This window comes from Bubalus kerabau, chromosome 13 (genome assembly GCF_029407905.1).
Source record: "Bubalus kerabau isolate K-KA32 ecotype Philippines breed swamp buffalo chromosome 13, PCC_UOA_SB_1v2, whole genome shotgun sequence".
NCBI lineage: Eukaryota > Metazoa > Chordata > Mammalia > Artiodactyla > Bovidae > Bubalus > Bubalus kerabau.
In genome coordinates this window covers 79525935-79552527 of record NC_073636.1, presented here as the reverse complement: position 1 = coordinate 79552527, position 26593 = coordinate 79525935, and the positions used below count along the sequence as shown (strand labels likewise).

Below are 26593 nucleotides of genomic sequence, written 5' to 3'. Positions count from 1 at the left end.
ACGCCAGGGTCGCTGAATGACTCACCAGCCCTGGCTGGGACGCGTTTCCTGGAACAAGTCACCACAGGTAGGGCTAGGGGGCCCCCCGACTCTGGCAGAGATGAGAGGGTGCAGGTCCCAGCGTGTGTGGCCACACCCCGATGGGATCCCGCAGCAGAAGTGGGCACGGGACCCCATCCCACAGCCCCTCGGGCGTGGGTTCCAACCCCAGCACTGACTTCAGCTGCCTGACCCTCCCCTCCAAGCCTTGCCACTAAAGGAAGACACTGGTGCCAACCACAAAGGGAAGCCCCGCGGGTTACAGAAAAAGACCGTAAGGCACAGAGACCAAGGACCCGGCAGGCCCCAGGTTAGGGCACCTGCTGCAGGCAGCAGGCAGCCAGGGACCTCTGCCCTCCCTCCTCCGTGGTGCTTCTGAGCCATCAGTGGGCAGAGCACCGTGTGAGTGGGGGGCCCTGGTGCCCTGCAATAGTCACCATAACTTAAGGGAGGGGAGGACCAAGGAGGCTGCTCCCGACTTCACTGTCATTGGCAGGCAGAAGAGAAGCATTTGTCCAGAGAGTGCACAATCCCAGAGGGCTTCTCAGAGGAGGTGACATTAACTTGGGCTCTAAGGGATCAGTAAGAATTTTGAGACCATGAACTCGGATGCCACAATCCAACTGCTACTGGCTTTGGGCCAGTCCCTCACCTGGAGGCAAGCAGGTAAGCAGCACATAGCAGTTTTCCCACCAGTATAAGGGGCACAGTGACCCTTCCTTTTGCATAGGGAGGAATCCAAGGAAGTAGCAGTGTGGGAGGGAGAGGCCTTGGCCAGCTGTGGGCTCGATGCCCCTCCCACTGTGCCCCGCCCTTCTGGTCTGCTGGAGGGTGATTTGTGCCCTGGGAAGGGGAACCCCACCTGAATGCTGGAAATGGCCCTGAGCCTCATTTGCGGAAGGAAGGGCCAGGAGCTGTTTCTAACCAGCATGGGAACTCCAGACAGACCCGTGCTTAGCAAACAGCAGCATTTACTAAACGGTGGATGAGGGGGCGGGCAGCCATGGCACCACCAATCAGGGAACACGGGGGCACCCCAGGGAGGGTCTGCGATGCCCCAGCCAGACGCCGCTTCCTGTCTGCAGAAGCCAGCCGTGCCCTTTGAACTCCCGTTTCCGGTGCCCCTCTCCCGGCTCCGGGGTCTGGGAGGGGGCGGGGAGGTGGCGATACTCACGTTCCCGAGTGCTGGGAGCCCCGAGGAGCCCAGCCACTTCCGCAGGGCCTGCGAGAGGGCCCCGTGGTCCCGCTCGGCCTGGAGCACGTGGGCCTCCAGGAAGGAGACGTGTCGTCTGACCATCTTGACAAAGGCCTGTCGGGGGAGCGGAGAGACTAGATGCCACGGCTGCCTCCCTCGGCCGCCAGCAGCTACTGCCTCCAGCCTCCCTCTGGCCTGACCAACGGGCGCCAGGCTCTGGGAGACCTCAGGCTCGCTGGTGCCTTGCTGGGAGCACCTTCAGAAACCCTGACGGTAACCGTGACGCCCCCTCCGCCCCGGCCAGGCCGAGCCTCCACTCCTATCCTTTCCCCTTCTCCCCCTAGTGACCCTCTGTTGAGACTATTTTACAGAGGGGAGAAACCAACGGTCAGAGAGGTCGGACCACCTACCCAAAGTCACACAGCCAGGCAGCAGCAGAGAGGAGACTCAGGCTGCACGGCCTTCTTTATGAAAAATGAAGTTTTCCGAAATGGCTCTCTTTTGGTTTTTTAGTCACACCCATGAAGCTTGCAGGCTCTTGGTTCCCCGACCAGAGATCAAACCTGTGCCCCCAGCAGAGTTAGCGTGTAATCCTAACCCCTGGGCCACCAGGGAATTCCCCAAAATTGCTCGGCTTAATATTTGATGGGTATTGGGGAGTCTCACATTCAGAAACCGCCAAGGGGTAGGCAGATGACAAGCGAGTGAAACAGGCTGAGAACAGGCTGGGCGAGCTGAAATACCAGGTCCCTGGCCCCTGGGGGTCACTCAGCTTGGGGCTCTACTGCAGAACCTCCAACGTTGAGAAAAGAGAAGGCCGGGGTCAGACCCGCTGGACTAGGCCCAGGGTCTACCACTCACTGGTCGTATGCCTTTTGCCAGGTTACTTCATTTCTGTTACCCCCAATTTTTTTATCTGTGAAGCAGGAATCATAACAGTATCAACCCTGCTCAGCAGTTTAGTGCTCAGCGCATATTAAGAGGTCAATTAATGCCAGATAACATCCTTTAAAAAGAAAAAACAGGACATTCAGATTTCATGAAACATGTCTAGTTTTTAACAACGTTAGCAATAACTCCAGAGTGTCTAAGACAAGGCTGTGCGGCCCACTCGTTTGCAACTCCTGGTGTGCCTGTGTGCCGGGTGCACGGGCATTGGCATCTGTGCCTGCGTTTGTGTGCCTGTGTGCCGGGTGTGTTCACGTGTCACGTGTGCGTGCACTGCTCGTACACCTGCGAAGGCCGCCGAATGTGGTGACTCCAGGTCCATCTCAGACAAGCCTCCCCTCTGTGGGCCTCTCTGCTCCCAAAGGAAAATGTAGAAGGTTTTCTTGCACCAGGAAGAGGCAGGAGACCCTCTCGGCGCCAGGCCCCATGGGGCAGCCTTCCTTCCGCAGACGGAAAGCCCCAGGCCCGCCCGCCCAGCAAGGCCCAGCACCGCTCTGCCCTCTCTCCCTGTGTCCCACCCAGGCCTCCCTCTGGTTCCTCAAAAACTCCAGCCTCACTCTCCTCGGGGCCTTTGCAGCAGCTCCCTCCATGCCCGGGCACCTCTCTCTTCTCCATGGGTGAACCCTGCTTGTCTCCCAGGCCCGGGGTCCGTTGGGCCCTCCACAGAGGGGCCGTCCCCGACCACCTAGGCTAACGCGGCCCCACCGCAGAGCTGCCCAGGCCCGTCTTCTTAGCTCTCCTCTCCCTCTCAACTTCCTGTCTGCCGGTTCGGGGGCCATCTCCTTCCAGAGTGAGTTCTGGGAGAGCAGGTGCTGAGTCACTGCTGTTCACAAGGCCACGACCGGGGCCTGCTCAGCTGGATGGCGGAGGCAGGAATGCATGCGCGCGAGTGCATGAATGCGCACAGGAGAATGCACGTATGCACGGATGAAGGCGTGCACACGTGAATGAAGGCACACACACGCGTAATGCATGTACATATGAATGAATGCGCACATGCATGAAGGTGTGCACACATGAATAATGCACGCATGTATGAATGCACACACAGGAATGAATGCGTGCATGAGTAAATGAATGAATGACTGCATCCTTAGCAAAAAGACACTGGACGAGCCCAGGATGGCAGCAGTGTTGTGTGGCTGCTGCCCTGTGGTTCTGGCAAGGGCAGAGCTGAAAGGCTCTGAATAAGGCACTTCAAGTGTGGGTGTGTGTGCTGGGTGGAGGGGGAGAGAGGAGCCCTGGGCCGGGCCGCTTCCCCTGGCCTCACCGGCTGGCACATCTGGCTGTAAAGCAAAGAAGAAGTCCTGCAGTCCCTCCCTGCAGCCGATTCCAATTTTACGCTCCCTGCGTTAATGCCGCTGTGGTGGGGAGTGTGAGGGACGCGGAGGAATGTGCGCTCACGAGGTCTGATCCGCCTCCAAAACGCCTGCCAGGGAGGGCAGGCCGGCCAGGCCGCGGCCAGGGAGAGACCGAACCTGGCCAGGAAAGCTGACAGGGGCAGTGGGACGACCCTGCCAGGCATCCACACGGAGTGGGGAGGAGAGGGCACAGGAGGAGGCAGCTGGGGACTGTGGCCACCCCTGGGAGCAGAGGTGACTTCCATGTGATTGTCTCCACTGTGAAAATGAGCCACTTTTATTATCAGAAGCGTGGGAAGGAAGAAAGGAAGGGAAGGAGGAGGGGGAGGGGTGAGAGAGACGGGACAGTCACATGGTCTAAAACACAGGTGTGTGAGTTCGGCTGTGCCTGAATCCTTGTGACAAAGGCCCCCGGGTTCAGAGCAGGGCCAGGTCCAGAGGGGGGCCAGCGCCCAGCATTGAGGAGGGGTCCGGAGCAGACTTCTGTAATCCCAACTCCGCCACTCCCCAGCTGTGTGACCCTGGGCAAGTCCCATCACCTCTGTGCCGTAGCCACTCTATAGAACAGGACCAATACCAGGACCTCGCTCTGCCACAAAGGGTAGGCAAGCTCTTTCATCTAAAGCACTTAAGAGTCCCTGGCTCACAGCGGTGGCTCAGTAACTTGGTTTTTTCTGGCCTGAGAAGTCACCCCCACGGTTCTCAAGCCTCCCGGCCCTCAGTGGGTCACAGTGATATGGGAGCAGAGTGGTCCTGGGCTCCCTGGAGCCCCCAGCTGCTGGGCAGAGTGATGAGCAGGCACTGGATCCCGGCTCTCAGCCTGTGGGCACCCCCGCAGTGACAGCCTGCCTTCCCCGAGCACCTGCAGGATGCCAGGGGCCAACCTCACACCCTCACGACGACACACCCCACCTAGAGGAGGAAACTGATGCGAGAGGGGAGTGAGTGACCCGCGTCACAGACCTAGGACGTCCCCGGGGGCCCGGCGGATAAGGCTCTGCGCTCCCAGGGCAGTGGGCACAGCTCTGATGCCGGGTCAGGCCACTAAGATTCCACATGGCGCAGTCAAAAAAAAAAAAAAAAACCCCAAACAAAAACCCGTCTCCAAGGGGCAGATCTGAGCCCCAGGCGGTCCAGCTCTGGAATCCATCTGCCTCAGCACAACACTGGGTTCTGATCAGGTCCTATGTCTTATATCGCACATAGCTCAGCGGGAAATACGGAGTCTCCCATTTGCCTTGAAATCCATGACCCTATTGGACCAAGGTAGTTTTTCTTCTTTTTAACTAGGGCCCAGTTGCAGAGAAATCTCTGTATGCTCTAAGGAAAACAGCAGCCCAGAGGGCTGACAGGAGGCAAATGCCACCGGGCCTCGATGGTAGCAGACTCTAGGTCAGAGTGGGGGCTGTGGCGGCCTGAAGATTCACACCTCATGGGAGGGGAGAGTTGCTTCTCAGCTCCAGCTGTTCCCAGAGGATAAGGAGGAGTGGCTTGCGGTTGGTCTTCTCATCCCTGGCTGTCCAGGGCAGTCCTGGGCCCTGCTGGCATCTCCCAGGCTCCTGCGGCTCAATTTCTCCAGCCCCGCTCTGGTCATCACCCGCCTCGCCCCTGTAACCTGGCCTTCCCAGATCCTTCTGGTCCATCATCTTGCTGCCCAGAGCCCGGAGCCTCCCACCGCCGAGCCTCTACCCCGGCTGTGCCCCCCAGCTCCTTCCACTCACCCTCCAGGGCCTGTAGCATCCACTGCCCATTCCCTACTGCCCTCCAGAGCACGTGCCTCTGAAGTCACCCTTGGTGAATGTGGCCAGCAGAGTAATGACCCCACCCAAAGGTCCCCAGCCTCATTCCCAGAGCCTGTGAACATATCACCTTCCATGGCCAAAGGGACTTGGCAGGTGTGAAAAAGATCCTGAGCCAGGGAAACTGTCCTGGTAATCGTGGAGGTCCTTATAAGACGGCATCAGGAGACTCAGGGGAGGACAGAGCCTGGAAGATGCTGTGCTATGGCTCTGAAGTTGGAGGAAGGCGCCATGAGCTGGGAGATGCAAGCTGGCAAAGGCCAGGATGGGAATTCTCCCCCAGAGGGAGCCGGCCCTGCCGACTCCTGCTGCCACGGTTCAGACTTCTGACCTCTGGACTGTGAGATGCTTAATTCGTGCTGTTTTAAGCCGCTCCGTTTGTGACAACTTGTCACAGAAGCCCCAGGAAACACAGTGGTCATGCTCCTGCTGTTTCTCCTGGCGGGAACCACAGCCTTGAACTCTGTCTTTCCCACTGTGAGGGCCCGCAGCGGCATCTAGTAGGTCCTCAGTAAGCGTCAGAAGACTGAATACTAAAGGAAAATGGGGCTCGAGCGGTGGGGTGGCCCAAGAAAGGCCAGAACCAGGGCTGCACATCTTTGCATTTTTCTGTCCTCCTTCAAACGTGTGGAATAAAATCCAAATGAATCAGCTATTCCAAGGGCAAAGTTTTAATTATATTCCTGCCTCCTTCTCTGCTGACAAGAATGTTAATTCTCCGCGAACTCCAGGGCCCACTGCTGGCTCCCTTCCTGGGCAGACTGGAGGGGCTCACGTCCAGTCCAGGCACCTCTGCTACACTGCAGGCTCTTCCAGCCTTCCGGTCTTTCACTGCACAAGGAGCCAGGAGCCTGAGCCAAGGGCCCCAGTTTGAGGAAAAGCCTGGGCTCTCATGGATGTGAACTGAAGCCCCTGCTTCCTGGAATCAGCTGTGTGATCCCTGGGAAGTGGGTGACCTCACGGAAGTCCTGCTCCTCCTCTGGGAGACGGCAAGGGGAAGGTGCGGACTCGCAGTGCAGCCAGGAGCCACTGAGACACCACGCACCTTGGCCCGGTGCCCACAGATAAAAGGCAGGTGAACTACGCCCGCAGTGAGGCAATAGGGCAGGGTGGGGACTATGGGGAAATACAGAGCGCGTGCCCTGTCTGAGGGGCAGCTGCACCAGTTCTACCAGAATGCAGCCTAGGGAGTGGAAAGGTTCAGTTTCTCAACCTGGGTCATCTTCATGTGGGTGTTTATGCGTGTGTGTGCTCGGTCGCTTCAGTCGTGTCTGGCTCTTTGCAACCCCATGGACCCCACCAGGCTCCTCTGTCCATAGGATTCTCCAGGCAAGAGTACTGGAGTGGGTTGCCATGCCCTCTGCCAGGGAATCTTCCCAACCCAGGGATAGAACCTGCGTCTCTTGCGACTCTTGCATTGCAGGCAGATTCTTTACCACTGAGCCACGGGGGAGGCCTCCAAGGGGGTTGATACATGTTAAAATTCACTGAATTGTACACTTATGATGTGTACACTTTATGTATTTATACCTTAAAAAGTAAACAGAACAAACTATTTAAAGAAATACAGAGTACTGAGAACTTCTACATTTCCGAAAGCCGCTTAGGGATGTTTCTTGCGTTCCAGTCGTTAGGACTCCGCACTTTCACAGCCGTGGCTCAGGTTCAATCCCTGGTCTCACAAGCTGTGTGGCAAGGCCAAAAATAAATAAATAACAAAAAGCAGCTTGAAATTTAGGTTTTTATAGAAAGTACCCCAATTTTAAAATGAGATTCCTTATATAAATTCATATTTTTTATATTTTAAAAATACAATGTAGGTCCCTTTTTGCCACCCACCCCCTCCATTGGGTTTAAGGCCTAACACTATCAACGCCAGATCAGCATCTTGGGAGAGAGGACGGGAAGAGCCAGAACAAGTCCACAGACTCACAAAGAAAGTTAATTACCCTCTACTCACCTCCAGCTGGTCCACTTTGGCGTAGATGCCACGCATTTCCACCACCTTGGCCTTAAGGAGGGGAATGTTTTCTTCCAGGATCTGTGAGGTGTCGCTCCTGATCTGCATGGAACAGGACAGCTCGTGAGCCCCTCTGCCCCGGCCCCTGCTTCTGCCTGCTCTGGGGGTGGCCAGGCTCTGTAGAGACCTTGCCAGTGGCCGAGACACCGAGTGCCACCCTGCCCAGGGACAGGCTCAGGAATGACCCTGAGTCCCAGGTGGGGACTGATGTCACTGCCCCTGGGGACCCAGACCCAACCAGGTATGATTTACTGAGCTACAAATTAATTGGGCTTCCCTGGTGGCTCAGATAGTAAAGAATCTGCCTGCAATGCAGGAGACTGAGGTTCGATCCGTGGGTTGGGAAGATCCCCTGGAGAAGGGAATTAATTGGTTCCTGCAAACATCTAAAACAGCACCAGCTTCAAACTAAGTATCTTTATTTTATTAACCACTGAACTGAACCAAATGGAAAGAATCAAAATCTTTCCCCTAAATTAAAGTTGAGCAAAGTCAAGTTTTTGTTCCACTGAAACTAATACTGGAGAGGCTTGCCATTCCCTTTTCCAGGGGATCTTCCCGACCCAGGGGTCAAACTCAGGTCTCCTGCATTACAGGCAGATTCTTTACTGTCTGAGCCACTGGGGAAGCCCTAATGAGAATTAATAATAATCATTAACTGCTTCCAACATGTAGCCACTGTGTGAAGTATTTCCTGCACATCATGTATCTCATTTAAGTTTCTTCTGCTTGGAAGGACCCCAAAAGTGACTGTGAAGTTTGGGAAGCTGTATTTCTTGAGCACTGAGATTGGACACTTAAGCCTCCATTTTCCTTCAGAGCCAAGAGGACAAGTCTAATCCTTAAGTGTGTGTGTATGTATATGTGTGTGTGTGTGTTAGAGAGAGATACAATTTCCATGTTACCACGACCTCATCACGCAGAGGCAGTATACATATGACTCTCAGGTGCTAAGCAGCATCCAGATCCCCTGCTGCTGCTGCTGCTAAGTCGCTTCAGTCATGTCCAACTCTGGAGGAAGCCTAATGCTGATTCCCAGGCCCCTCCAAGTCTGGTCTAGCTTGTGTGGGGTCAGCTGGCAACCTGTTTTCAGCCAAGTTCCAAGCCTACATTGGAGCTTCCGTAGGCACCTGCATTTGTCAGCTGGAATAGGCAAAAATGCTCAATATCTTCCTTTGTTCCCCCAGGCTGAATGTCTAGAGAGAAGTCTCTCCCTCAGCAAGACTAGTTCAGTCCAGTTCAGTCGCTCATTCGTGTCTGACTCTTTTCGACCCCATAGACTGCAGCATGCCAGGTTTCCCTGTCCATCACCAACTCCCAGAGCTTGCTCAAACTTATGTCCATTGAGTTGGTGATTTCACCACCCATCTCATCCTCTGTCATCCCCTTCTCGTCCCTCCTTCAATCTTTCCCAGCATCACGGTCTTTTCAAATGAGTCAGTTCTTTGCATCTGGTGGCCAAAGTATTGGAGTTTCAGCTTCAGCATCAGTCCTTCCAATGAATAGTCAGGACTGATCTCCTTTAGGATGGACTGGTTGGATCTCCTTGCAATCCAAGGGACTCTCAATAGCCTTCTCCAACACCACAGTTCAAAAGCATCAATTCTCTGGCACTCAGCTTTCTTTATAGTCCAATTCTCACACCCATACATGACTACTGGAAAAACCATAGCTTTAACTAGACGGACTTTTGTCAGCAAACAAGGCTAACCTCAGGAGAAGTTGCTAAGACACAACGAAGAACAGGAAACTCATGGCAATCAGGAGCACCAGGATCAAAGGCAGATCTTTTTTTTTCTGCTGATTTCTAAAGAGGGGAAACATGTGAGCATCAGGAGGGACTGGTCCTAGCAACCCATGGGGTGAAGGGAACGTGGCAGAGAGGAGATTCAGGGACCGCTCCCTGCCTTCCTCCGGATCTGCAGGAACTGGAGGGTCGAGGGTCTGTGGGCGGAGCAGGAAGACCCCTGTCCGCAGAGGCCTCTCCACTGGCTGAGAATGAGGGCAGCGGGGAACTGTCCACTCCTGCCTGAAAGGCAGACTGCAGGTCCTTGAGGAGGAAATGGAGGGCGTCTGAAACAACCCCAAGTCTTCCCCTGGGCTCCCCAGTAAGCTGGGAACCAAAAGGCAAAAACCAGGGAGGGCGGGACACCAATACCCAGGAGCATTCATCACATGAATGATGAACAGCAGGAACTGTTCACTCTTCAACCTCATTGCACAGGTGATGAAACAGAAAAACCACATCATCTGGGCAAGGTCACAAAGCTGCAAAGTGGGAGATGGTCGATTCTTTGGGTCTGAGGCCACCCGCTTATACCAGACATCTGCAGATGTGTTCCAGTGGGCCCATGCAGAGCCAGCCTGTGTCACGCTTAAAGCCCCAGAAGTACAACCAAGCTAGGTGCCAAGATCTAGAGTTGCAGGCATTCGCCTTAGAAACTCAGATTTCTAGCTTCTTGTGAAAAACCAGAGGCCCCAGCCACACTGAGCCCATGTCCCACGTGGCAACAATCAGCTGGAGCCAGGTAACAATGGCCTCCTTGGGTTAACCACAGTCCCCACCACTCCCTAAAGTCTCCCCAACATGGTGTCCGTGGCCACACCCCACACTGTATCATCTTCTAGGGGAGCGGGAGAAAAGGAACACATTTCTTTCCTTACATCCAACCCACTTCATATCATCACGTCACAGACATCTGAGTTCATGCTTGGGCCTACTGCTCAGAAGAACAAAGATGGCAGGGAAGAATCTGAGCCTCTGCTGGGATGAACCTCCAGCCAGGATTATGGACCTGGGAGCCTGTCATCTCCACTCCCCAGAGCTGGTCTCCGGAGCCTAGAAGTCTGGGCAGCGGATGCAGGGGGTTATCACAGAGCAAACGCGGCTGTCCTGGACGAGGCAGGGCCCAGAAAGGAGAGCCAAATGCACTTGACCTAAGAACACACGCCAATGCCAAATGCAGCTGCTGGGCCGAGGCCAACAGGAAGTTTTCTCTATTTACGTGAGAGAGGGGAGAGTCCGCTCCCTGCCAGAAGGTGGGCCCAAGGCCACTGGGGTTTCGGAGGGCCCAGACAAGCTGCCTAAGCCCCCGAGGGCACTGAGCTGAGCAGCCTCACAAATCTAGTTTCTGTGGATAAACTCATCAGTGGCATGACCCTCTGGTGCTTTGAAATTGACGACGCCGATGACCTCAGTAGCTGCTATTCATGGGTCACTTAAGACATAGTAGGCACCGTGCTAAGCAATTATTATTAATTGAGTGCAAATGATACACAGTAGAGAGCCCAGGCCTTAGCCAACAGCTTGACGAATTGGTACATGTGTTTACATCTGTGGAACCAGACCAATGCATGGAACACCCCTTGCTCCATAAGACTCCCTCTAGCCTCCTCCCAGTCATGAGCACCCTCCCAAAGCTAACCTCTATCTGACTTCCATCACAGGGAGTGGTTCTGCCTGTTTTTGAACTTCAGATTACGAAGCTCCACACAGAAAGTACTCCTGTGTCCGGCTTCTTTCTCTCAACAGCATGTCTGTGAGAATCACCCGTGTTGTTGTATATGGCTGCTCATTCTCTTCCATGGCTGTGCATCCCAGTGTATGAATAAACAACAGCTTATTTACTCAATTCTTTTTACTTTTCAGCAATGCCACAAAGCTTGTGGGATCCTAGTTCCCCAACCAGAGATTAAACCCGAGCCCTTGGCAGTGGGAACACCGGGTGCTAACCTTTGGACTGCCAGGGAATTCCCTATTTACTGGTTTCTACTGCTGACTGGGGCTTCCCTGATGGCTCAGTGGTCAAGAATCTGCCTGCCAATGCGAGACACATGGGTTCCATCCCTGGGTCAGGAAGATCCCCTGGACAAGGAAATGGCAACCCGCTCCAGTATTCTTGCCTGGAAAATTCCATGGACAAAGTATCCACGGGCTACAGTCTATGGGGTCACAAAAGACTCGAACAACTAAACAACAGCTGCTGACAGATACTAGGGTTGTTTCCAGTTTAGAGTACAATGGACAAAGCTGCCATGAACATTTATCTGCAAGTCTCCGAACGCTTGTTTTCACTTTTCTTGGGTTATTATCTAGGACTAGAACTGCTGGGATGCAGGGTAAGTGTATGTCTGACTTTATAAGAAATGGCTATGTGTTCCATGTGACTGTCCCTTTGCGTATTTCCACCAGCCAGTGAAGGGGAGTTTCAGCTTCCCCACACCCTCATCCACAGGTGCTACTGTCTTTTGCATTCTGGTCATTCTAGTGGATGTGAAGGGCACACCCCTGCCTTGTCTATTCCTCATGATAACTCTTTGGAGATGGGTACCATCTGCAGTGGATGAAAGATGGCCACACATTCTGCACGTTCCTTCCATGAAGAAGAGGGGTCTATGTCCTTTCCCTTTGGATCTGGGTAGGCTATGTGGCTCCTTTGATCAATAAGATATGACAGAAGTCACACTGTGTCAATTGCCATACCCAAGGCTTCAGAGACGTCTATGTTCTGTTTGTTGGAATGCTGGCTCTGGAAGGCCAGACTGCCATGCCACGAGAAAGCCCATGTGGCCACGAGGAGAGGCTGTATGGAAGAGACTTGAGCCAACTAGTCCCCGGCCACCCAGCCCTCCCAGCTAAGACATCAGACAAGTGAGGGAAGGAGGCCACCCTGGACGGCCTCACCCCAGCAGGTGCCACTTGGCTCAGACCAACCATACCCTCTGTGCCCTGTCCTGGCCCACGTGATAAACTGGTGGGTGTTTCACATCATGAAGTTTTGGGGCAGTCTGATGCTACCACAGATACTCAGAACCAACCACCATCTCCATTTTACAGAGGAGGGAATCAAGGTACAGAGAGGTGACATACCGTGGCCACGGCCTCACACTGGGAGGAGTCAGAGCTTGGGGTGAAGCCAAGAGGCCTTATATCCCAGGTCAGAAAAGGTGGTGAGCACACGTGTGAACGCTGGTTATTTAAGAGTGATCCGGGACAGACTGGCGGAGAACTTAATACAACAGACTGGAAGCTGGACTCTCATTTCCAGGAGGCTGATTTCATCAGAAATGAAGTGTTTCTCTCTGGACTGCCACCAGGGAGACCAGCCTCTCTGGGACCTCTAACCTGATCGGTGTTCGCAAAGGCCCAAGCAGGGGACAGCACTCCACGCTGGGACATCGCCTGCCTCCCACAGGTCCCCACTCGTCCGAAGCTTGGATCAGAAGAAAGGAGGTCCCAAGCCAGGGCCACTAGCTGGATAGATCTCTTTCTGTACCATAGAGTCCACGACACCTGAGCACAGACACACTGGATAAGCTAACCATCAGCTGGTGGGACTGAGAGGATCTCTATAATCTAAGTATCATCAGTGCAGAGCCTCCTCGTAGGGACTGCAAACTAAACAAAAACAATGCCTCCAAGGGCCACAAAGGCATCATTCTATTATGATGTAAACATGCTTATTTGCATATAAGCACATGGAAATAGTATTCACTTTGAAAGAAGTGCACTCTATTCCATTTCTTAAAACACAGGACTCTCTTGGTCTGTTTTCTATGTGCCTGCTTTCAGTAGGGCCCGAAGTACAGAGAAATTTTCTCTACCACAGAAGACACACACACAGGATGGATGCCGCTGGCAGGTGGCAGGGGAGTCAGGAAGGCTCCCATGGGGACGGTGACGAGCTGCAGAGCACGTGTGCTCTCCACAGGGGGCAGCCACTACCCGGCTTGGCTGATGCTGGCCAGGTGAGGAAAAGCACCCAAGGGGTGGGGGGATGCGAGTGGAAGACAGATCTTTGCTTTTCCAAGAGAAGCTGGAAATCCACATTTTTTTTTTGCATGACATTCTATAAATGTCAGCCGCTTAGTCCTCCTTTCTTTTTTCCCAGAAGCATCCAACACATCTGCAGGCAGGATTGGGCCCACGGGTCATCCTGTGACCTCTGTATTTAAAACCTTTGCGTCGATGCATCTCTAGACTTTGAGTACAGAAAGGACCTTCTCCATGCTGCATGCAACCTTGGGTCTCCTGGCAAGACAAACGCAGGCTTTGGGAAGCCTTTATGTTTTTAAGGCTAGTAAGGCTAGTAAGGCCTGGGCCCCTCTCTGTCTATCCAAGCAGGCTTTCATCCAGAGCTCTCATCATGGGTGGAGAGTGGGTCTCTCATCACAGGAGGAAGATGGGCTGGGATTTGAGATCAAAGGTGTCTCAGGATCACCCGTCCCTACCACCTTCGCAATCCCCCTGCTGCGAGGGCCCACATTGGTCCGCTGCGCCCAGCACACCGCCCCCACAGACCAGTCCCTCTGCCTGAATGCCTGCCACCCCCACCCCCCACTCCCAGCAACTGAACTCTTCTCCTTCTTCTTTCAACCCCCAAATTAATCACCACCTGTTCTGCAAAGCCTCCCCAATTTTCCAGGCAGAATTTAACACCTCTGCTCCTCATATATTTTTTTTTTTAAAGCAAACTGAGTCTTGGGATTATGTGCCTGGTTCCTTCTAGAACCTCTTTCCCTTTATAAAGCCTCCTGTTTGCACCTGGAACACACGTCCAGGCCAGCGCTGATACACAGATCGGTTTCCCCAGTAACCTAGGGGATCAGAGGCAGGGGGTGGGGGGAGGGAGACAGCTTGGTCTCTCTTTGCATTCTCAGCCTCTTCACGGGACCAGTCGGAGAAGGTGAACGATGTTCCGATGAAGAAACGACTACTCGGGCTGTTCAAAGTCGGTCTCGTTACCTGGTTTCCACCTGGACCCACACCTGAACTAAAAAATCGGCCCTCGAGAGAAACACACACACAGGTCCTCGTGGGAACGTCTGTTGCCTGGCTCACTGCAGCGTCCGCAGCGGCTGGCGCAGGGAGGCGCTGAGACGTGTGCTGAGCGGCGGGGGATAGAGCTGCGCCCATCGTGGAGGGCTGCTCTGAGGTGAGACGAGAGGACACGGGAAGCACGCTCCGGACACAAAGCAGGTGCTCAACAAACGTGGCTCCCTGGGCTCTCACCGCCGCACCTCCGGACACCCGGAGCCCTTCCCCACGGCCGCGCCCAGCTGGGCTTCCAGTGCTCGGGGAGAAGCAGGCCTGCTCCCAATATGGAGCTCAAGCCTTTGGGCCTCCAGGCAGAAGCCACGAACCCTGGCTGCTGGTGTGCCTTTAATAAGCTTGGGAACTTCCAGAACATTCTGTCAGTGCTCCCCAGGGCCCCACATCTATCTGGCAACAATCTGGAGACCTTGTCTTCCTGGCCGAGGGCACCATCTTCCCTCCAGCCAGGAGGATCCGTCCCCACACAACAGGGGAGGCGGCCACCGTGCAGCCAGCAAAGGCTTCAGGAAGGCACTCCATGCCCGGCCCCGCCAGGGCCAGGGCCCGGCCGGGAGGCTCCCCCTGGGCCTCCCAGGCCTGAAGCCATTTCCTGGCTGTCTCCACGTTTGGCTGGTGAACGGCGCCGAGCGAGGCAAGTTAAATATAGGCTTCGCATCCCCGCCGGCCGGCGCCCGCAGCGGGGCCGAGAGCGCCACCTGGCGGCCCACTCCCGCCGCCTCCGGGAGGGAAAGCGCCCGCGGAGGGCGCTGCAAGATGGCCGCCTCGGGGAGCCTCGTGGGGAGAGGGAGGGAGACAGGGCGGCCTCCCCGGGCCGGCCGCCGCCCACGCCTCCTGCTCGCTCAGCCACCTCCAAGATGGCTCCCCAGGGAGGCCCAGGAGGGCCCTGAAGCCTGGCCTGGGCCTCGACCCGCGCCTCCCAGCCAGGCCCTCACTCACCATGTCAGCCAGGCTGCAAAACTCTTCCAGCCCGAGGAGCAACCCCTCGATGGTCTCCTCCACCTCCTTCGCCTGAAAAGAGACAATATCCTGGAGATTAGCAAGTGGTTTCCAGGGAGACAAACGCCCTTCATTTTCTTTCCTTTTTTTTTTTAAAGCAAACTAAATCTTAGGATTATCTGCCCAGTTCCCTCCAGACCTCCTTTCCCTTTTCAAAACCTCTCTAGCCTCATTTGAAAGCTGGAACTGCTGGTGGCAGTCTCGACGCCTGTGGACGCCTCTGTGTAACTGCTCTGGTTAAAGCCACTTCGGACCATCCGCTCTATGCGGTTCTCAAAAGAGAGGAGATAAATACCCACAGGAGATAACAAAGTGACCCTTATCACCACCCATGGTCCAGATAAGGAAACTGAGGCTCAGAGAAGTAAGGGAACCTGCTCAAGGTCACACAGTTAACAAGCATTGGGGCCCACATTCTCAGGTAGGTTTGAGTCCCCAGCCTCAAAGCCTGCTCTTATCAACACCGAAAAATGCCTACTGAGAAACACCATGGAGAGAAACAGTGAGCTGCAAGAGAGGCAGAATATAAAACTATCCTTGTATGAACACCGAGAAATGTGTATGTTTCAACAATGGAATTTCATTCCATCTCATTTCAACTGGAATGACATGTGTGTGCATGCTAAGTCGATTCAGTCGTGTCCAACTCTTTGCGACCCTATGGACTATAGCCTGCCAGGCTCCTCTGTCCGTGGGATTCTCCAGGCAAGGATACTGGAGTGGGTTGCCATTTCCTTCACCAGGGGCTCTTCACGACCCAGAGACCCAACCCGAGTCTCATTATGTCTCCTGCATTGCAGGCGGGTTCTTCACCACTACAGCCACCTGAATGACATGTACCAAACTGCAAACAGTTAGGGGGTTAGCCCGTGCAGGAGACACCAGAGATGCAGGTTTGATCCCCGGGTCGGGAAGATCCCTTGGAATAGGAAATGGCAACCCACTCCAGCATTCTTGCCTGGAAAATCCCATGGACAGAGGACCCTGGTGGGCTACAGTCTATGGGGTCGCAGAGTCGGACACAACTGAGCACGCACACAAGGAAGCACACTTACACTGGGCTTCCCCGGTGGCTCAGTGGTAAAGAACCCGCCTACCCCTGCAGGAGACGCAGGTTCAATCCCTGGGTTGGAAAGATCCCTGGAGAAGGAAATGGCTACCCACACCAGTATTCTTGCCTGGGAAATCCCATGGACAGAGGACCCTGGCGGGCAACAGTCCATGGGGTCACAAGGAGTTGGACACAACTTAGAGACTAAACAACAACAAACACTAAAAAAGTACTTGTTGTTTACCTGAAATTCATATTTGACGGGGGATCCTGTAGTTTATCTGGAGACCCTATTAATAGTGTTTGTTTAGCCCTGGGGAGTAGGAACTGGAGAATACGGCCTGACATGGGAGCTTTGAATATTTTATGTCATGTGAAGGGTCCAAAACTCAAAAGTTACCAAGACCATGCAGTAAGGCAAATAAATGAAGCAGGCCACTGGGGCTCAGAGTGACTCGAGAAGCACTTGCCTAGTTCAAGAGCAGCCAGCCACTCAGAGAAATCAGGAAACGTGAGGCCAGGGTTGCCAGAATCTTCCATTTTCAAGAGAAGCCAGAAATTTTAACTTTATAGAAAATGTCCCGATTTTTAAATAGTGGCACATATATTTTTAAAAATTATTTTTCCTTTTTAATGCTTCATGGGCCAAGCAAAACAGAACATGAAGGGTCTACTTTAATCACTTGCATAAAGGAGTAGTTTGAACCCTTTTTCCCCTCAAGCATGTACTATTTTCATGACAAATAAAATACCTGCTTTTTTGTCTTTTTTCCCCCTAATAACCAGGCATCTCGGAAGGAAGTTCAGTTGGAACATGAAGTACTTTCTCTGGCTTAAGAGGCCGAATTGCTCGCTGCAGGGAGGTGTTCCCAGCCGTTTCTGGGCAGGCCTGGCACTGCCCCCTCACCTGAAGGCTACCCTCAGCGCCCACTTGTCCCCAGAGAAATGTTTATACAGTGCAGAAGCTGCCGCCTGCAGCCTAGGCTGTCGCTACCACAACCAAATAAACGGCTGCGCAAAAAAACCTCTTTCCAGCTGGAGTATAAATAGTACAGAGCTGCAATTTTAAACTCTGGAGCCTTCATCTCACAACTGGGACTATTTCTGTGCCTGACTTGGGGAGGCTTGACAGGGGAAGGGGACCACAGTGGAAGGGGGGCTGGAAACACACAGGAAGCCCCCCCCACCCCCCAAAAACAAAAGCATGGTTTTAAAAAAATGTCCTTAATGCACTAAGGGAGAAAGGAGCCAAGAGGCCACTGAGCTGGGAGCGGGGAGGTTGGTGGTTCCTTCGGACCCAGAGGAAAGCACGCGAGACGGGAGAGGGCACAGATCCGTGAAGGAGCACAGTCTAGATGAGTCAAGTCGGGTCTGTAGCCCGCTAGGCTCCTCTGTCCATGGGATTCTCCAGGCAAGAATACTGGAGTGGGTGGCCATTCCCTTCTCCAGGGGATCTTCCCAACCCAGGGATCAAACCCAGGTCTCCTGCATTGCAGGCAGATTCTTTACCATCTGAGCCACTAGGGAAGCCCCAGAAGTGAAAGTGTTAGTTGCTCTGTCGTGTCCGACTCTTTGCCATCCCATGGACTGTAGCCTGCCAGGCTCCTCTGTCTATGGGATTCTCCAGGCAAGAATACTGCAGTGGGTTGCCATTCCCTTCTCCAGGAGATCTTCCCGGCCCAGGGATCAAACCCAAGTTTCCTGCATTGCAGGCAGATCCTTTAGTGTCTGAGCCACCAGGGAAACCCCAGATGATCTACACCCCCAGTCCAAACATGCCTGGGAGGACGGAACCCTGGAGGGACACAAAGGATCACTGGCTGGATGGCCTCTTCCCAAGACACACGTACAGTTCTTTGCTAGCAGGAAGAGCTCTGGACCTCTCCGAGCATGTTCAGGAAGGAAGTCAGTCCTTAGTTCCAACCCCATCTTCCCTCTGCCACCTGGGGGACCTTAACCCAGTGGCTTCCGCTGGGCATCTGGGTTGGCTCACCCAGGACAAGAAGGGCCACACCCACTTGGCAGGGTTGCTAGGTTAACCTCACACTGGGGCTACATCCTTTAGCAGGGTGTGGGCACACAGTAAGCATGAATAAATCTCTCACTAGATAACAGAAGAAGTGGCAAATCACTACACATGAATTATCTCCTTTGATTCTCACAAGAACTCTCTTCTGCAGGTGCCATAATTTCCCCCTTTCTATGAATTGAGAAGCAGAGGATCAGAGAGCTTAAGTCACCTGCTCAAGGTCACGCAGCTAATACATCCTGAAGCCAGCGTCTGACCTCTCTGACTTCAGAAGCTGGTAAGGACCAAGGTGCTCTCTGGGGAGGGGGAAGGTGTGCCCGCTTTATGCTTCCTGTCAACTACAGCCACGCTCACCCCCCACCATCTCCACCTGGTGCCCAGGGCGGTCACAAAGCAGCAGGAGGGGAGTGAAGAAATGATCTGCTGACTGCCTGGTCAGCTGAGCGAAGAACAGGCCCTAAGACAGTCCCAACCAACAGGGGAGGATCAGCCACCCCACCGTGCCCCACAAATCATTCACCGGACAATTTTCTTCCAGAAAGTGGCCCCAGAAATACGATTCCTGCAGGCTGCAACCCACATGCCTTTTTAACCCAGCCCATAAGCAATATGAATGCCCTCACCATCCTTTGCAACTCCCCAGGCAGAAACTGTCCCACTCTGAGGGGAGGGAAGCAAGTGGTTCCTCTTGAAGTGACATTCAGGGCTTGACCAGTGGGGATGGCAGGTGGGCATTTTTTAATAAGTGTGAATTACAGCATTTACTGCCTTCTCCCACACCCCCTGATTTCTCCCAAAGTGCCAAGCCAAGCTTCCCAGCCGAGTGTGCCAAAAACCGAAAAGGGGCTGGCCCTGTCCACCAGTGACTGGCACAAGAAACACAAAAAGATCCTCCGCCATCTGTTCTTCTCCAGCGCCACAAGTGGAAACTCCACTGTCCAGGTGCTCAGGCCAAATACCTGGGAGGATCCTTGGCTCATTTTTCTTTCCCACCCACCCTCACCCTATCCATCCTCTATGCAAAAACCCTCTCAGTTCCGCCTTCACAATACACCCGAGATCCAACCCCTCTGATGCAAGGCACCACTCTCCCCTGCTGGGACCATTGCAGTAGCCTGTTACTCACTAGTTCCCTCCTTCCTCTTTTGCTCTCCTTCAATCTGTTCCTCAGAGATTCTGTTAAAGCCAAAGCCCTCTTCAGCTCAGAATCTTCCACTCTACCATTCTCAGCCACTAGGATGGCCACGATCACAAAAATGGCAAGTGACAAATGTTGGTGAGGATGTGAAGCAACCCTTAGCACCTGCTGGTGGGACTGTGAAATTGTGCAGCTATTTTGGTAACAAGCCTGGTTGGGAGACCAACCTCTAAAAGTTTATTAGAGTTACCCTATGACCCAGCAATGTACCCAAAAGAACCGAAAACAGAGGTTCTTACAAAAAAAAAAAAAAAAAAACCTTTTACATTATTCCTAATAGCCCACAAGTAGAAACAACTTGATGTTCATAAACTGATGGATGGGCAAACAAGATGTGACATGGGCACAGGGTGGAGTACTGTTCAGCCATGAAAAAGAATGAAGCTCTAATACATGCTACAATGTTGATAATCCTTGAAAATAATCCTTACACGATTCCTTTTACATGAAATGTCCAGAGGTGGCAAATCCACAGAGACAGAAAGTGCGTTAGTGGTTGTCTCCCCATGGAATCGGTGGGGGGTCGGGGGGGGGAGCAGGGAATAGTTGCTAATGGCTATGAGATTTCTTTTTTGGGTGATGGAGATGTTCTGGAATTAGGTTGTGGTGATGTCTGCACAACCATAGTGAATATACTAAAAACACTGAACTGTATGCTCTAAAATGGTAAATTTTATATTGCATGGATTACATCTTAACTTTGACTGTATCTTCCACCTCAGTCAGCAAACACCTACTGGAGGCCTCCCCAGCCCCATACCATCATGACCTCATCACTGACTGCTCACTCCCCACCAACCACGCCAACCGTGGTCCTCACCCCAGGGCCTTTGCACTTGCTGTTGCCGTCACTGGCAAAGCTCATCTCACCCTTCCTTCCAGCCTGTGCCCATATGCTTCTCCTTCTTGAGGCCTTCCCTGGTCTGTGGCTTTCCTGCCATGCCCCATCCTGCACCAGTTTCTCTCTCTCTTTAGCCTGTATCACCATTTACTACATATTTCACTTGTTTGTTGTCATCTTCCCTCAACAGAATGAAAGCTCCTGGTGAACAGGGGTTTTCATCTCATTTACCTGGGTGCCCCTAGGGCCTAAAATAATGCCTGGCACATAGTAGGTACTTGTGTTTCCTAAGATAGCCTTCCAACTCTCTCCATGTCTTTTCGCAATACGACCTTGCCCCTCTGCCCATGGGGAGGCAGCATCATTCCTTTCCACCCCTGAACTAGCCTGCAACTTGCTTTGACCAATGAAATGTGGAAGCAATGCACTGCTCTACATTTGACTTCCGAGACTAGAGGCCTGGCAGCTTCTGGCTCACCCTCTTGGAAGACAACAGCAGGCAGTTCTGGTCTTCTGAGAGGCCTCGGGGGAGAGCAGTCCCGGAGAGTGAGAGGCCGTGGAGAACTGAGGCGCCCTGGCTACCAGCACGAGTGAGGCACAACCGCCCGACACGAGTGAGGCCATGTTGGACCTTCGGCTGCCACGGACCCCCAGCTGTCTGCAGCCACGTGAGGCAGCCCACCCAAGGCCACAGGACAGAATGGCTCAGAGGAGCCCGCCAACCCACACAATCATGCACTCTAAACTGGGGGTCGTTTTTATCCACTGAAGTTGGGGGTGGTTTATTACCTGGCAACTGGTAACCAATACAATGCTCAATGAATATTTGTTGCAAGAAAGAGGGGAGGGAGGAGAAAAGAAAAAGGCCAGAGGAAGGAGGAAAAGAGCTCTCTTGGAAGAGGGACAGCCCAAGAACCATGGCCTCGATGAGCGGTGCCTGAGTCCCGCTCTCCCATTCCTGCTGCGAGGTCCTAACTATGCCTCTGACCATCCCTGTGCCTCAGTTTCCCCATGTGAAAGGGTGTGTGTGTGGGGAACTCCTCAGACTTTCTCTGTCTTGAGCTGGAAGCTGAAGAGGGTCTGATAAGTTCTTTCTCTAGGCTACACTTGGCAAGATGCTCCACCCACACAGGGGAGGACTGTGACCCACTAGGGTCTCCAAACTCAGAAAGAGACGGAAGCCAGGCAGGAAATGAATACTAGGGAAGGAAGCCAAGCTTACGATGGTATTTTCCTCACATTGCTTATTTCAGTTTCCCACTTTTGACAGAGGCTTTTTAGTTTTCTCTAAGAAACAGCAGCATCACCAGGATAATAAATGGCAGCTGACACTCAGGCAGGAAGACAAAAGGGACAGGTGGAGACCGTGGCAAACAGAGGCCCCTGACCCCACCTAAAGAGGACAGCTGCCGCTTCGTTTGAGCGGGTCATTCCAGGTGGGAATGCACCAAAACTGGTTTTATTCAAGATGAACGGTGATAGAGGTCTTTATACAAACTCTCCCAATTTGCAAATGTTGACAACTAACCTAAAAAGCTAAAAAACACTATGACAGTCAAGCTCTGGGAGATGGCAAAGGACAGGGAAGCCTGGTGCGCTGCAGTTCAGGGCGTCGCAAAAAGAAGGGCACGACTGAGCGGCTGAACAGCAATGTTGGCCAAGCAAGCCTCACTGCAAGTTGAATGTGGCCTTCACCCCGCTGGCTTATCAGTCTTTAAAACGCAAATATCTATGAAATGTCCAGAAGAGGCACATCTTTAGAAACAGAAAGTCAGCTAGGGGCTTCCTGGTGGTGTGAGAGTGAAGAGGGCCAGGGTTTCTTCTGGGGATAACAAAAGTGTTTAAAGGTTGATTGTGGTTGACGGTTGTGCAACCCTATGAATAAACCAAAAGCAGTGAAATTAACTGAAGCCTTTAACCATGTGGGTCACAACAAACTGTGGAAAATTCTTAAAGACATGGGAATATCAGACCAACTTACCTGCCTCCTGAGAAATCTGTATGCAGGTCGAGAAGCAACAGTTAGAACTGGTCATGGAACAACGGACTGGTTCAAAATTGGAAAAGGAGTACGTCAAGGCTGTATATTGTCACCCTGCTCATTTAACTTATATGCAGAGTACATCATGTGAACTGCCGGGCTGGATGAAGCACAAGCTGGAATCAAGATTGCCGGGAGAAATATCAATAACCCCAGATACAAAGATGATACCACCCTTATGGCAGAAAGCGAAGAGGAACTAAAGAGCCTTTTGATGAAAGTGAAAGAGAAGAGTGAAAAAGCTAGCTTAAAACTCAACATTCAAAAAACTAAGATCATGGCATCCGGTCCCATCACTTCATGGCAAATAGATGGGGAAACAATGGAAGCAGTGACAGATTATTTTCTTGGCCTCCAAAATCACTGCAGATGGTGACTGCAGCCATGAAATTAAGATGCTTGCTCCTTGGAAGAAAAGCTGTGACAAGCCTAGATAGTAATAAAAAGCAGAGACTTTGGCAACGAAAGTCCATCTAGTCAAAGCTATGTTTTTTCCAGTAGTCTTTGTATGGATATGAGATTTGGACCATAAAGAAAGCTGAGCGCTGAAGAATTGATGCTTTTGAACTATGGTGTTGGAGAAGACTCTTGAGAGTCTCTTGGACAGCAGGGAGATCCAACCAGTCCATCCTAAGGGAGATCAGTCCTGGGTGTTCATTGGTAGGACTGAAAGTCCAATACTTTGGCTACCTGATGTGAAGAACTGACTCGTTAGAAAAGATCCTGATGCTGGGAAAGGTTGAGGGCGGGAGGAGAAGGGGATGACAGAGGATGAGATGGTTGGATGGCATCACTGACTTGACAGACATGAGTTTGAGCAAGCTCCAAGAGTTGGTGATGGACAGGGAGGCCTGGCGTGCTGCGGTCCATGGGGTCGCAAAGAGTCAGACACGACTGAGCGGCTGAACTGAACTGAATGAAATTGTATACTTTAAATGGGTGGACTGCACATTTTGTGAATTATATCACAATAACACTGCTTACACACACTCTCTCTCTCTGTGAGAATGCTTCCAGAAAGCACAAGGTCCGCTCGCCCAGGACAAGGCCACTGAAGATCTACACCTTTTGTCACAACATTTTTAGAAAAGCCAGATGTTAGGATTTTTATGTGAAAACTCCACTTTTTTTAGGGCTGGCGTCTACTTAGCATTTTACAAATCAGATCACTGGGCCAACCAGGGGACACCCACGTGCAGCCAGACCAAGTCTGGGGGGTGGGGGTGGGTTCAGCTTTTGCTTGACACTTGGTGCTTCGGCCTGACCTTGTCCTCTGTCCCCCAGCCAGGCTGGGCCACGGTCCACGAGTACAGGATGGGGGTGAAAGTGAGCCCGGCCCAAGGACTGTGAGGCCTGCCCACACCCAGGACAGGCAAATTAGGAACGCCGCCTCTTCTCCAAAGGCACTCGTGGTGGCCCCCTCAGACGGCAGTGAAAGCAAAGGTCTTTAGCAGAAGCAGTCTCGTCTCTGTGCACAGGATGAAAGGGCTGGACTGATGTCAGAAAGATCCTGGGAGCTGGGGCCAGCCACGAGTGAAGGCCTGGAAAGAGCAAAGGAAGGAACTCTCCTTCCTTGTGCTGGAATCCCAAACCCGGAGGGGCTGGCCCATCAGGTGATAATCCACTTCCCAAAGAGGAGACGCGGGCCCCCTTCCTCCAGGCCCCCAAAGCAGCCCAAGTAAGTGTTCCCATCCCCGAGGGACCCTTGACCTTGAGGTCTAAATGTCCAGAAGGGCTATTATTGCCCTGACCCTGACAAGAAGGTTAATTTGGCAACAGCAACTAAAAAAAAAATTTTTTTTATATTTATTTATTGATCTTTAGCTGCATTGGGTGTTAGCTGTGGCACACGGGCTCAGTTGCCCCGCGGCATGTAGGATCTTAGCTCCCTAACCAGGGATCCAACCCAAGTACCCTGTGTCGGAAGGCAGACTCTCCAACGCTGGACCACCAAGGACGTTCCCCTTAAATTTTAGAAGCATGTATCCTTGGACCTTGTAAATCCCCCATTGAGGTATTTATCCTCCAGACATATTTGCACAAACGCAGAATGATGTAAGTACAGAGATACTCATTGTAATAGACTTTGTGACGGCAAAAGGAGAGGAACGGTTACCTAAATTACCATTCAGACCGACAATGAGATTGTTTGGCGGCTAGAAGCAATTGGCGCGCTCGCTGTGCACTCGCATGTAAAGCTAAGGCACAGCGAGTGAAGACAGCAAGATGCCGATGGGGGCGGGGACGTGGGCGGGGCCGCGGGCGGGGACATGGGGCGGGGCCTCGTGCAGCCCCCAGGCCAAGCCCGGCAGGGCGGGGCCTCACGCATCCCTACTCGGTCACAGGGACCTTTGGATTCTGTACCATGTGCGCACATTTTTTATTTTTAAACAAAAGCTATTTAAAGAGAATCAACTCCGGGCTTCTCTAGTGGCTCAGTGGTAAAGAATGCACCTGCCAATGCACGAGTGAAGTGAAAGTTTCTCAGTCGTGTCCGACTCTTTGTGACCCTATGGACCATACAGTCCATGGGATTCTCCAGGCCAGAATACTGGGGTGGGTAGCCTTTCCCTTCTCCAGGGGATCTTCCCAACCCAGGGATCGAACCCAGGTCTCCCGCATTGCAGGCGGATTCTTTACCAGCTGAGCCACCAGGGAAGCCTGATCCAGGAAGATCCCACATGCCGAGGAGCAATGAAGCCCGTGTGTCACAAGTGCTGAGTCCGTGCTCTGGAGTCTGGGAGCCGCAACTGTTGAAGCCCACGCACCCTAGAATCCGTGATCTGCAACAGAGAAGCCACCGCAACGAGAAGCCCGCACACCACAGCCCGAGAGGAGTTCCTGCTCGCCACAGGCCGAGAAAAGCCTGTGGGGGCAATGAAAACCCAGCACAGCCAAAAATAAAAAAATAAATACAATTATTTAAAAATCAAATCAACTCCAATCCACTTAGAGGAACCCACAGGCCAAATGTCCACCACATTTGCCCCAAGGAATCAATTCAGATCCTGAAACAGTTTAAGAGAACCGGGGGCTCATGTGGACCATGCAAGGAGCAACTATATTTTGCAAATCAAAAATTGGGATCTACGGTTGGCCTCATGTGCACAGACAGAGAGAGTTAGCCCTGGACTTCCAGGCCTCCAGGAGGTCATGCTAGTGAGAAGAACTCACCATCTTCTGCACAAGTGGAGGCTGAAACCGCCCTCCTGCAAACACGAAGTAGAATTATCAGTGCGTGTCCCACCCCCCTCCCACCTGTTCGGAGAGCCCTGCGGGCGGGCACGCCTCCCTTGCACTCTTACTTCCCAGCACCTGGTTCGGAGTCCACACCCAATACCGGTTCCAGAAACACCTACAGAATGAATCAATGGATAATCGCAGCTAATGCCACAGACCACTTACTGTGGGCCAGACTCCGAGCCAAGCATCACCCGCACATCACCTCACCCAACCCCACAGCTCGGGAGGACGGGCAGAGCGGGCGCAGGGCTGAGATCCGAACCCAGGCCCTGTGGCTCTGGAGCTGACCTCCCACCACGCAGCCTGACCAGGGCAGGGGTGCTGGTGGGGTTGGGGGGGCACACATCTGCAAAGGATGCTGCTTCAGTGGATACGCAAGGAGTCAGTAACCGGTGCTGTAGACACGGCAGCAGGCAGGATCGAAGGGTTTTCTGCCCTCTGCGATGGTGGGGAGCCAGCACTCCAGGCCTGTGGCAGGTCCCGCTTGCAGGGAGGCGAGCTGTGAGCTACCCAGCAGGCTGACCATCAGAATCTCCGGAGAGGGCTTACAAGTCCAGATCCCCAGGCCTGGGGTGCCTCCCGGGTGCCCCCAACAGTCAGCAGCCACGGGGACTTTCCAACAGACAAATCAGTCTTGGTCACCCCGGGCTTTTCAATCCTGCGGGAAAGCTTTCAGTATTCCAGTGCCCAGGAGGTGCCCACTCCAATGAAATGAGGGTGTCAGGGGTGGGAGGCAGGTAGCAGTTCTTCTCATTGTTGGTGGAGATCACAGATGAGGCCGATGTGAGGCACAGGTTGGGGACCACGCCCTACACCAGGGCTCACACCTTGGCCATACTCCACCCCACCCCCTAGAGACGGGTCTATCTTCATCTCTTATTTATAGGTGCATGAAATAAGTGGTTTCCTTAAAGTTTTTATTTACACCACACACACCTCTGGGCATCTTCTTTTCTCCCCTGGCTCCAGAATGGTGTGTTCAGAGCGGCTCCTGCTG

The 26593-nt window shown here is 53.0% G+C and overlaps 1 protein-coding gene and 1 long non-coding RNA gene across 5 annotated transcripts in view; one reads left to right on the top strand and one right to left on the bottom strand.

Moving 5' to 3' along the window:
- The window catches only part of BCAS4 (breast carcinoma amplified sequence 4), a 57175-nt gene that overhangs the window by 24775 nt on the left and 5807 nt on the right, over positions 1–26593 (bottom strand). For all 3 annotated transcript variants that reach the window (XM_055545306.1, XM_055545308.1, XM_055545305.1), the window contains exons 2-4: positions 15134–15205; positions 7303–7404; positions 1214–1348 (exon numbers count right to left, since the gene is read on the bottom strand). In XM_055545306.1, the coding sequence (XP_055401281.1) occupies positions 1214–1348; positions 7303–7404; positions 15134–15205 (309 nt within the window). The remainder of the gene's footprint in view (positions 1–1213; positions 1349–7302; positions 7405–15133; positions 15206–26593) is intronic.
- On the top strand, positions 14009–25114 carry LOC129626099 (uncharacterized). Of its 2 annotated transcripts, none has more exons than XR_008701757.1 (3): positions 14009–14297; positions 18425–18550; positions 24981–25114. It is a non-coding gene; the product is annotated as an uncharacterized LOC129626099 (long non-coding RNA). The 2 variants fall into 2 exon arrangements; XR_008701758.1 differs by lacking the exon at positions 24981–25114 and adding an exon at positions 19073–19463.